This window comes from Thunnus maccoyii, chromosome 3 (genome assembly GCF_910596095.1).
Source record: "Thunnus maccoyii chromosome 3, fThuMac1.1, whole genome shotgun sequence".
In the NCBI taxonomy this organism is placed as follows: domain Eukaryota; kingdom Metazoa; phylum Chordata; class Actinopteri; order Scombriformes; family Scombridae; genus Thunnus; species Thunnus maccoyii.
In genome coordinates this window covers 22,017,290-22,029,800 of record NC_056535.1, presented here as the reverse complement: position 1 = coordinate 22,029,800, position 12,511 = coordinate 22,017,290, and the positions used below count along the sequence as shown (strand labels likewise).

General features: G+C 37.4%; 2 protein-coding genes across 3 annotated transcripts in view; one reads left to right on the top strand and one right to left on the bottom strand.

The window, feature by feature from the left end:
- The first annotated feature begins 7,822 nt into the window (after nt 1-7,822).
- The window catches only part of poc1a (POC1 centriolar protein A), a 47,628-nt gene continuing 42,939 nt past the window's right edge, over nt 7,823-12,511 (top strand). Inside the window, exons 1-2 of one of the 2 annotated variants that reach the window (XM_042406470.1) lie at nt 7,823-8,190; nt 12,384-12,468. In XM_042406470.1, coding sequence (XP_042262404.1) covers nt 8,176-8,190; nt 12,384-12,468 — 100 coding nt within the window. In that variant the 5' untranslated portion in view covers nt 7,823-8,175. Of the gene's footprint in view, nt 8,191-11,417; nt 11,922-12,383; nt 12,469-12,511 lie in introns of those variants that run through there. The other variant, XM_042406471.1, reaches the window with a different exon arrangement.
- b9d2 (B9 domain containing 2) lies at nt 10,459-11,315 on the bottom strand. Its single transcript, XM_042406472.1, has one exon. The coding sequence runs from the start codon at nt 11,141-11,143 to the stop codon at nt 10,616-10,618; it is 528 nt and encodes a 175-aa protein (XP_042262406.1). The 5' UTR covers nt 11,144-11,315; the 3' UTR covers nt 10,459-10,615.

Below are 12,511 nucleotides of genomic sequence, written 5' to 3'. Positions count from 1 at the left end.
ATCACACTTAAAGTAAACAAAAGACAAGTTCACAGATTTTCTATGGAAAATCCTCCTCAGTGTTTGCCAATTAAAAGTGTTGGTCATACTGTGTTAATCCTTGTGACTACATTGTCAGGCTAATGGATTCATGGGAAGTTTCAAATCATAAGCAGTAGGACTTGAAAACCACCATCAATGACAAAATCTAAGCACATACAAATATAAACTCCTTTTTAGTCTGTTTGTTAGAGTGGTCTTTTTCCAGCAAGAAATGTGTCAGAAAAGTCCACCCATTTTCATTTTCACCTTTCTCGTCAGTCAATCAAGTGCACTTAGTTTAATCTTTGTTTTTGTTTTGTTCACGTGACACACCTAATGCTGGCCAACCCATTTACGGAAATAGTTTTTATTGGGTGCAATGTACAAGTACCTTGATTAGCTTTGTTTACTATGAGTGTTTTTTTTTTATGACTGTAGAAGTTTCCTCTTTGGCTTACTAGAGCATGAGATCAGAGAGGAGTCAGACTCTCCGTGCTAATAGGCTGCAAGATTATCCCTACCCTGACTGGATTGTTGGACGATTGAGGGTCAGTCAGTTATCTCTCTCGCACACACCCTCACACACTAGCTTGCTATTTTAAGTGATGGCTGACATTTGAAGCTATTTTGTGTAGAGCTTTTCCGAATGTGACAGTTAAAATAGATGCTCTGATTCAAGGGGATTTTGTTTGTAATCCCTCAAACTCTGAAACCCTTATACAGAGGTTGCAACACAGAGCAGGATAAAAATAACATATTGTTGTCTTTGGGGTCAATGATCTTGAAGAAAAATTAATTTGACAGTGTAGGTCCCATTGAAAACATATGAAACCCAGTGGATCAGGAAATATATTATAGTGCATGAGAAGTTTGAAGTTTTGCCATCAGACTGCCCTTGCTACTCGGACATAGACATAGATGGGCCAGTGTCCAGGCTTACCAGCTGGACATTCTTCACCCTCTTTGGCCTTTCATTTTCTCTGTCCTTGATTAGAAGCATCTCCATAGACAGATAACAAGGTCAGAAACAGTATTAAAACATATTTTTTAATCTTGTGGTATAATTTCATCTCTATTTGTCAAAGTAATCTATTATTATTGTTACTAACAGCAGTAGTTGCTATTAAATGGGTCATTACAGGCAGAATATTTCTGTAAAAGTGACCTTGGATATTTGAGTTGTTATATGTTGAGTCTTTGTTATTATTTGTAATGTAAGTATTCATGTAAAAGTTGGTAATATCTTCCATATTTGTTTGAACATGTGTTACCTGTTGCAGCCTTCACCCTAATAAAACCAGAGTCACTTTGCACATGCCTGCTGCCTAACCAGGAACCAGGATGTATAAAGGTAACATAGAGTCAGTAATTGTTGCTTTCGTCGTCACTAGACGGCTGATAATTTTCCAGCATTTAGTCTAGAGTTTCCTTCTCAGACATCCCATTTTCATTTCCTGTCTGGTTCAATTCTGAAAAAGAATTTCCCAACACAAGTTCCACCCCTAAAAACAATAAAAAAGTCAATGGAGTCGGAAAGTCCAGGAATGAGCCATTATACTCTTAACTCTTTTCCTAAAATGATTTCATTTTAAAAGACATTTCAATCCAACTATTCACAACATCAGTAAACCAACAGCAGCTGGCCATTCTAGTTGTAGGTTCTTTACTGATTTGAATAAGAGCTTTGTTGTATTTAAGGTATGCATGTGCGTGACAATAACGTCTGATGAAAAGATAACATCCACAGGAGCAGAGCACACCAGTAAGTCTGCTGATAAGAACAATGAAAAAAAAAAGTTTTATTAAACAAATCTCTCACACAACTGACACCATTATAGCTCAACACAATAACAGGAGATCACTATCATATATGCATTAGTTTTATTTCACTGTCAATAAAAAGCCTGCAAAGTCCATTTTAAGAGCCTTGTTATGGTGAATTTTGTGGTAAAACTCTCTGTGAGTCCTTTGATTACATTCTGGGTGAGAAGGCATCAGAAATGGCCATACCATCATGACTTTGTTCTAATGCGCGTCGTCATGCTGCCAACTAGTTTCTACACTCTGCAGGTTAAAGGGTAAAACATTGTCCTCATAAATATGAGTAAAAGGTGCACTACACCAGTTAAATGGCTGGTTTAGTTTGTACTTAATGCAATAACAATGACTTTATTTTACTATTTTGGTTCTGTGAGCAGTTATCTTAGTTATTTATTTCACAATGTGATGGCAGATGTTGAAACAGAAACACAAAACACGGATGTCACTCAAAAGTTCAAGAAGTTCTTTTCCTCATTTCCTTCATAGAAGTCTTCACAAAGACAACAATGCAGTCTTACTAGAAAACAGCCACACAACAATGGCTGTACAGCGCAGCATTTAAAGCATTAAAGCATTTTTGCTGTCAATACCTTGCCACTTATCAGCTCCTGTTGGTGAAATACATTCAGTGAAGTAACCAACAGAAAGAATAAACTTAAATGTTTATTGTAAAGTTGCATTTGTCCTCAAAATGTAAAAGCATAATTTTACATTATTATACTTTTTTCTGAAACAAAGCCAACTGGTCTTTGATTGTGATTTGAAATTTCAAATCAGCATAACAGCAGATCTCTGTAGCTAACATGTTTTGGAAAAGAAATAATCATATTTTATGGTTATTTGGCATAGTTTTGTTGTTTAGAGCAGAGAGTTAATAGTCCTAAAACTAGAGGAGTCATGTGGCACTTTTGAACCATGTTCTCTTGTCAGACTTTTTATGCCAAAGGTTTGATTTGTACAAAAAATAAGATATGTAATGTCGTGTTTCACATTTTGTTTATAATGTTAATTAGCCTTGTTAAAGGATAGGTTCACAATTTTTTATGGACACTTAAAACAACAGTCAGGTGTCCATATGAACGCTGAAAGAGTTTTCCTCGCTGTAATCATTCCTTCTTTTCATGCTGACTATTAAAATGCTGACCCTTCAAATGCGCTTTCAATGTAAGTGATGAGGACCAAAATGCACAATGTGTCCACACAGTCATTTTGTGCCAAATGCATTTAAAGGTTTATCTGAAGCTTATATGAGGCCTCAGCAGTCTGAGTTAGTCATATCAAGTGGATATCTGCCACATTTACAGTCTTTTTTAGCATAAATGCCCTATTTTTTCACTTTGTTTCTTTGTTGAGCTGTGGTGGAAGTATTATAACAAAAAGAGGAACTTTGGCACTAAATGGTTGAACTGTCCTTTAATATTGAATTGTGAATTCACAGGCTGTGTAGCATTTACAAGAATCATGGCTGTGGTTCAAACATTTAAAAAAGCGTTTTGATTTTTTGATACTGTTCTTTTAAACTCAATAAATCCTATGGACACTGTTGGCTGGAACAACAAAGCAAGACATGAAGCTTCTTTTAGAATGGTAACATTTTCATGAATTTTGAAAACATTAAGTTTGCTTGATGTCAAATCATGTCAACCATATTGCTTTTAGTAGTTTTTCTCAGTGCAAACACTGTTTAAATGCGTTGACATTAAATAACAAGAAATGCAAAGAGGCACCAGAATTGTAAAAATAAACAGTTTTTGCAAACATTGTTAGATTAAAAAATACTTTAAGGTGCATGCATTGAGAAAATATCATTCTTTGTGTTATGATATGTCTATATATATTTTTCTATATATAGGTTCCTTCTTTGTATGAACAGCCATGCTAAGACCATTCAGCCAAATAATGTTGTAGTAATGCTATAGTGGAGATCAATCTAAATAGTTCAGTGGCTCTACAAGACTTTGTATTTCCTCATTCATATATATAGTTGTTTCACTTGTCTCTAAAAACAAACCGCCATTCAATGTCGTGACTGTAACCTCGTCTGGCACTCATCCTTTAAAGCCGCTGAACAACAATTTGGGTTATTTGGGTCAGACAAGTTGACAGAGTAAAGGTGTGTCTTCAAAAGCCCAAGGAAGAAAAATGTTTTAGAATTTCTCTCTCGTGCAAATAGGAAGCAACGTTTCTTAAGGTTCAGGAACTGTAAAAACCAAGAAACATTCATTGTTTGTGTGACTCATATCTTGAGAAGCCTGCTGTGAGACTTAGACCACGTACTTCATCCCTAACATGCTGTCATCAGTAGACATTCACATGACAAACACCGTTTCACACTTATTATTCCAATGTGACATAAGTTGTTGTTGTGGAATCACTTTCTATTGCCAGTGGAAAACATTACTGCAGGTTATAATAATGGTACCCTTTTGGTTTGACGTCATGTTTTTCAAATGTGTAGCACAAAATACCAGACAGAGAACAATATGAATTAAGAAAATAATTACTGCTTTTAGATCTAAATAGGCAATTCCTTTGATTTACTCATATTTTAATTAAATACTATATGCGCGGAATGATTTTGATTATTTTTGGACCACTTGAACCTACTAAAAGCCCACTGTATTATTTTAAAATGTCAAAGTAAACAGCAAACCTTGAAAAATATAGATGGATAAGATGTTTTGGCTGTCAACAAGTAGCAAGAGTGTTTAAGGAAAGACAAATATCAATTTTATGTTCAATACAGGGACAATTAGCTCAGTGGCATGATTAGCCTAGCGTAGCGCAACAACTGGCAGCATGGGCAGCTGCTAGCCACAGTCACAAGTGAACAAATAAAATTTTTTAAATGTAATAAACTTCTTTCAGCAACTCCCAAAAGTATTTCCTGTTCACCAGGAGACTAGTCACCAATACATCCAGGAGTCAGCTGGGGTTTGACACGTTCAGTTCAAAGCTAACAACTTTGCTATGCTACTTTTGAGATGTGCAACCACTGGGCCCAGATGTCACAAGCAAAAAAATGCTTCAATCTGTATCCTAACTGCTGATTAAACCACAATGTCTCTCTTTACCAAACATTTTTAATGCATACAACATGCAGACAGTATAGAGGTTATTGGAAGGCCTGAGTTAAGCTAGCTGTTTCCCTCTGATTCTAGTCTTTGTGATGAGCTTAACACCTCACAGAGCGACCTCTCGACTGACTGTACAGATATGAAAATGACATTGATAAGACAACAAATTTCCCAAAAATATCAGAGTTCTTTGTGCACGATGGAAAACGGTAGCTCGTAGCTTCAGGAAATCACATGGATCCTGGTGAAAGTTGAAAGGTTGGTTGAAAAGATAAGATTAAGGCCCTTTGCAGGTTTAAATAGCAGCCATAAATTACTCAAGGACTCCACACACATACACTGACAGAGATACACACACAGAAATAAACCCACGAGTTCAAGATTCAAATGTTTTATTTGTCACATGCTCATACAATATGTGCAGTGAAATGCAGGGTGGTATACTCTGCTAAAAAAGGCTGGTATGCTATAAAGAATAATAATTAGATTTAGAGTACAAATAAGAATTAGAAAGAAATGAAAGGAGACAAAAAGGAAAGATAAAAACAAAAATCTGAATATATGTAATATAAGAGCCCACAGACATGCTAGCAACTCTGTGAGGCTGTACTTAAGAACAGTGATTCCAGTCTTTGTGATGAGTTTAACACGTCACAGAGCAACCTCTCGACCAAATGTACATATATGAAATTTATGTAGATAAGACAACAAATTTGCCAAAATATCAGAGTACTCTTTATGCACAATAGAAAACAAAAAGAACAAACAATGGTAGTTCTCAGCTTCAGGAAATCACATGGATCCTGGTGAAAGTTGACTGTAATAAAGATAAGATTAAGGCCCTTTGAGGGTTTAAACAGCATCCATAAATTACTCAGAGACTCCAATAACAGATAAAACTAATCACAACAAAGATATTTGCTCTTACCGAAAAGGAAACTGTCTGTAAGCCAAACCCTGAACTATATCCTACTTCCTTTGAACAATGTTCACAATGGCTTTGGGCACTTTGGACATGTTCACATACACACACAAACACAAACACACACAAGGTCATTTGAGCAGTTTTCAGATGGGTGAAGTGTTTAAATGTTTAGTTTAAAGCCCTGTAACCTTGATGTGATGCTAAAGTGAGCAAACCTGCATAGCATAGAGTGTGTAAACACCTGGGTATCATTTACAGTCCTTTTACAATTACTGAGATATGAATATTAATCATTAGTTGTATTTAAAAGGATTTCAGTTAATTTGTCTGTTTCTCTTCCTCCTTCCTTCTCCAGGAAACGAGGGGTTTTCATTTAACAAGAAGTAGAAACTGTTGTAATCAAAGGATATGATTCTTTTTTAAAAAAACAAAACTTGCTGACTTGCATTGCATGATACAGTATGACTTTAAACACACAGTGAGTGTGCACTGTGTGAATAATGTATTATTGTAACTATTTAAAAAGAGAAAATAAACCTGCAGGTGTTTTTCATATCAGGTTCACAGTCTTATTCAGTATAATTAAAATAAGGGTGAGGTTCACAAAGGGGAACTTTGATTCTCATTTTGTTTCTTACAGGATGGCATTTAATACCTTACACAAACCAGTTAAGACACAGTACGCCTGGAGCTTTCAGGGCACTGAGATACTTGGCTTCTTTGCCCGGTTGGTAACATGGGCAACATGTTTTCACCATAGTTAACATTTACAATAGGTTACCCAACTGAAAATAGGTCAAATCAGATCATTTTACCTGATCTGTAATGTTATTTGCTTCAAATAATATGGCTTGGCATACTGCCAGTAAGTGCAGTTATCATAATTCAGAATACAATAAGCACTGCATTCATAGGGCTGCAATGAATTAAAACATGTGGAAAACTTTAACAAAAACTGCTTAGAAAAATGTTGTTTCAGGCATTAAAGTGTGATATTTCAAGGGTTATTCACTCAAGAAATAACTCATTCTGTTGACCTATCCAGTGTCAGCACAAATTCTTTCTTAACCAATTCTCCTGCGGATGATTTCAGCAGGATGGTTGCTGTGTCACATAGTCATTTTGTATAGTGTGACTAGCTGTAATTATGTTGTTTTTCATGTGCCAGTATTATTTTCACATCATGTAGTCATGTTTCTGTTTTAGGATGTTTGAGATGAATCTAATATTGAGTTAAATAAGTTCTTTATCTGCTTGGAGGGTGCAGGTAAGATGTTTGGCGCTGTTATTCAAAGTGATTTGTGTAACCTTCTTGTTCAGATATGAGTCAAAGTGGGCCTTTTTGTTAAGCTGTAACATCATCCTCTCCTTTTTAAGATGTGTCCTGCTATATTACCTGATCCTGAGGCCCTGTCTTGAAGATAGAAAATCTAGTTTTAAGGTTTTTCTAGGTTTAGTTTTTTTTGTTTGTTTTTTTAATAAATAATTGTTGTTGGAATACATTGTGATACAGATAATATCACATTTAAAAGCATTCAATAGTTTTCAAACATTTGAGATAAAACTGTTTTTCCACATCATAGATCAGTAGTTCTCAAACTTTTTTCACATCAAGGAACCCTAGACTGATACAAATTAGACCATGGACCACCATTTGAAAAGATTTTGTCCCGGGGTCCCCCATCTGCTTTTTTTCTTTTAGACGTTTTATTACAGAAAGCGTATGAAACTCATGACCAAAAAAGTCACACAATCTATCATCGTGTTACTTATGAATGGAATTACAGTGAAAATAAATTATTTCCCTTGTTACCCCTCAAGAACCCCTGGGGTCCCCGGACACCACTTTGAGAACCACCGTCTTACATCATACATCCATGTCTTACATACAAGATAAATACACTGCTGACATCTGGTGGTTGACTGCAGGTCACTACACTTTAAAATGGCCTGGTATGACCTTCACTTTCACATGTACATGGATTAATATAATATGATTAATTTACTTATGATTTTCCAACTGTGTAGCAGTTTATTATACCATACTTGCACACTTTTATATTATTTTTGCGAAAACACACCGACAGAAACGTCACACTGTCCCTTTAAGGACTCTGACCAGTAGCTCAGCGCCCAATCGCGGCGCGTAAACTGAACTTTGTTGTTGTCAGCAACTAGCAGCTAGCTGTCTGAGAGCTAACGTTAGCCGACCGGTGAGATAGTAGCATCGTACCGGTTGTCTCATTCATCGTGATAAAGAAGTAGGGTACAATTATATAGCGGTAAGAAAAGCAACAAGTCGGTCTCAGCGGGTCTCCGATATCGGGAAAGATGACTTCTGCACTGGTGAGTGAGTGTAGTTAGTTACTTGAGCCACCGAAGGGAAGTTGGTTTCTTATGTGTAGCTTCAACTCTCGCTACTGACCAGTAAAAGTAGAAACACACAGTAGATTTGTAGCCCTATTTGTGGCAAGAGTAAATCATAAATGGGATTTAACAGCGATTATTTTATCCTTGTTGTACATAGCCTGTGTTAAATGTCACGTAAAAGTTATTTCAGGCATTATTTTGAGATGGAGGGGGGCTGTAACTGATATGTCTATGGTGGAAATATGTCACAAATGAGTGAATGAGCCAGACTAAGGACTCAGTTAGAGCTGCAAGTCGATTAAGTTGATTAATCGATTAGTCAATCAGCAGAAAATTAATGAGCAACTATTTCGATAATCAATCAATGGTTTCCTTCATTTGATGCTTCCCAAATGTGATGACTTGCTGTCTTTCCTTGTCATATTTGACAGTAAATCTTCACATTTTTAGACTCTTTAACAGACAAAACAAGCAAACTGAAGACATTACTGTGGCCTATGAGAAATTGTGAATACCATATTTTCACTATTTTTTAACATTTCATAGATTAAATGATTAATCGAGAAAATAATTGGTAGATTAATTGATAATGAAAATCAATAGTTTCAGCCCTAGACTCAGCATTAATCATGTCATTGTGTTTCAGGAAATATCTTCTACAGAATGTTGCAAGTCTATACTGGTGCAATAAATTGTTCAAGTTAATCACAACAAGGTCACAAAACCTATTTCAAAGCTGCTGAACAACTGAAATCTCAGGCATAGAAATCCACCCACAGTAATGTGGAAAAGTTTGGATACTTGTGTTTTTGCACTTTATTGTGCCAAAAAAATCAGTCATGTTTTCAACAATCTTTACATTTAGATTGTTGATTCATGATCAGTTTGTGAGACCCTAATGAAGACTTAAAGTTGATACGCTTTGGTCTGTTTGATTGCCTTTGCTCAAAGAATAAATTCATTATATCATTAAACCTGAAGACAGAGTGCCTTAGTTTTTTCCATGGTTGTCTGCACCACTTAAGGACAAATATTCAGCAAGACTTCCTGGATTTTTTTTTTTGTGTGTTTTCATCTGCCCTACTAAAGAGCACCTGTCGCATGAGCCATCATAACCATGCAACGCTTCCTCCTCCTGTTGTGAAACTTTACATTTATACTTGTGTAATAAAGCAATGCCATTGGGGTCATGTAATTCAAATAGGCTATACTTGTATAAAAAATAGCTTAAGTAACTGCATTGACTCATGGGGTAAATTGTGCCACTGTCTTATAAGTTTATATGATATAATTTCATGTATGCTGCTTAGGACTCATATGTTGGTTCTTGTAGTTACAGATTTGGTACATTATAAGCCGTTCAAAGTGATAGAAATACTGCCCTTTTCACAGACAAGCAAAAATAACATGAATTTCAGTGAGTTTTAGGATGTAGGATAGATTGAAGAGCATGAAATCACATAGTGCTGAATAGTGCAGTGAGGTGGGAGGAGGTGTTTATGTGGTGGCTACTAGGGTTCATCATTTCCAGTTTTTAGATGGACATGAACATGTTTTGGTTGAGACATCAGTACAAATGATGTGCAAATAGAAAAAATATCTGGCTTATTACAAAGTGAAAGGCAGAAGATTGTGTATACCAAACTACAGGGAGAAGGAAATTACGAGTCCCAAGGAGAACTGCACTAAGAACCATCTAATCACATAGTTTAAAATCCTGTTGCCTATGAGCTTTACAGAAATTGTTAAATACTTTAGATTGAATCATTTTATTGTCAAGTTTTGTAACTGTCAAACAACTTCTGTGCAGTTTGGTTCCTAAAACTCAGATTCATGCCTGGCTGGCATCTTTGTCATAGCTTGGCCACAAACATAACCTTGCAGGATCCTCAAACCATCTGGGAGACTTCTCTGTCGCCCATATTTCATGTGATGAGGAGCAGAACAATTCTAATTTAGAGCTGGAAAAATACTCAATAGCTTGCAGCTGCTTTGCACCCACTTTGGGTTTTGACTGACTTATGAACAGTGTAATGTTTTGCAAGGATCTTGGTCTGCATACTTTTGGCCGAGGCAATGTTTATATTACATTTTAACCGAATTTTCAGAACTTTTAAGATAATTATGGAGGGTGAGGATAGGTTTGAGGCATAATTATGGATAATGTGGTTATTTGTGGACTCATAAATTATGTTTCTTGTTGTTTATACTCAGTGGGAAAGGACATACGAACAAGGGACCAACTTCATTGAGACGATAATTTATTTACATACACCTAATATATAAAAATTCAAGCAAAATTTAGAAAAAAGTACAAAACTTTACGTAGTTTGGCCTCAGCCAGCACAATATATAATCCATTACTAGTCCGTAAAGTCCTTCTCATTTCACTGTGTTAGTGTTAACTCTCGACGCCATATTTGTCAAAGTGTCTCATGATAATGCCCAGATCCAGCTCCACAGTCCCCATGGCTTCGGTGTTGAGTCTATATCTGTCCGCCCCGCTGTAAACAAGCTCCGGATTCCGGAGCTGGGGTCCTCCGCCGACAAAGACTTGAGCCAGCTGCTCTTGCCAGGAGCCGAGCGGCCTCCAGGTGACACAGCTAACGCGGTGATGTCCGGGGCTCGACGGGACGTGGCAGTACCCGTAGCCGTACAACTGGCAGCGTCCGTAAGAGTCCTGCTGCCACACTTGGAGGTGAAGCTTTGGCCAGCCTTGGAGTCCCTTGGTCGCGTAGTGCAGATCAATCGGGTGACTCCAGTACGCCATGTCTCCTGTTTGGGGGTTATCCACCTGGGTCTGACCCTCCTTCAACCCAGAAAGAAGACGCCATGCTCCTCCCGTATGAACTCCCCATTTGCAAAATAAGCTGTTCTGCGGGAAATCTCTGGCCCCGACGATCTGACCTATAATGTGCAGCTCCGCCATGTCACAAAAATACTCTTACACAAAAACATGCGGCACCGAAAGTAATCTTTTCTCTTTCTCCGAGTTTAACGGCTAGCAGTGACTAGCACCACAGCTCACGTCTCCTTGGTAACCCAGCCCGCTTTTCCCTTAGCAACATTCCCTGAGTACGGCTTGTCAGGCAGCACTTCCTGTCAGGCTACTAGCAAATACCGCCATCTGCAGTTTAATTTAAAGACTCAAAGACCATCATTTGCCAAATTAGTGTAATTTCTTTAAACACAACACCTACAAAAGAGCAGTTTGACTGGAGGTGGTTGTGGTGGGTGGCACAAAATAGGTTCTGCTACCTAACAGGCTAGGACCAGGGCAAAGTTCCCATAAATCACTGTCTTTGACGTATTTCCTTGTTTTGCATCGTTCATAAAATAACGTTTGGAGTGGTGACAAAATGATGCATCACCACCTTTTAATTTCTCATAATTAACCAATGTTGAATTGCTAGCCTCAAAACGAGGGTTAATTCGTTGGTTTTTGGTGAATTCAACAGGCTTTGGAGTCTAAGGAACATGAACACTGCGAAACAGCGCCACTACACGGCTATAATACGTCTAACATCAACTACTAGTTTGTTGCAGAAATTACACCCAATGAGCAAAACCTGTCCACATACTTTTGTGTCCTTTTGATCTGGGGCTGTTTTTCATGGTTTGAGCTAAACCTTTTAGCTCAAAATCTTTTGAAACGCCTTCCCAGAAGAGTGGAGGCTGCTTTGGCTGCACATGGGTGTAATGTTTGGGTAAATACCTCGGGCCATGTAATGTAGCTTGATTCTCAGTAGCATTTTAATGATCATTGTCATCAGGACGTGTGTTCTACCAGCCAAAGGTTTACTTTGCAATACTGGCCTACAAGCTGTATTGAAAGCAGAGTACAGTTAGTTAGTTAGTTGCAGGGAATGTCATCAGTTTTAAGCGGTGCGTATAACAGTTGTGGGGATGTTTGCTTATGTTGCCAGGCCACTGTCAATCACATCTGATCAAACCCCACCCTCCTGAATAAGCAAATCTGCTGAGTTTTTGAGTGTTAAACTCTTAGTAAATAATATCTAAGGATTTTTCAAAACTTGAACTTTGATTGTTGCTTGTTTAGTCATGGGAATTTCATGTCACAAAAAAATACTCAAGATTTGAAACCAGGTTTTTGTGGACTTTATTTTGTGGCTGCTGCAATTTGTCTCTCTGTGTCTTTGTCCATACAGTCTGATCCGACTCTAGAGAGACATTTCAAGGGTCACAGGGACACAGTGACAAGTGTGGACTTCAGCTGCAGTATGAAACAAATTGGTAACTGCTACTACTTTTCTCTGTGTGTTTGTTCGTCTGTCTG

Bases quoted from the DNA above. Each gene is read 5' to 3' on its own strand.
- b9d2 (XM_042406472.1), bottom strand. From the start codon at position 11,143: ATGGCGGAGCTGCACATTATAGGTCAGATCGTCGGGGCCAGAGATTTC.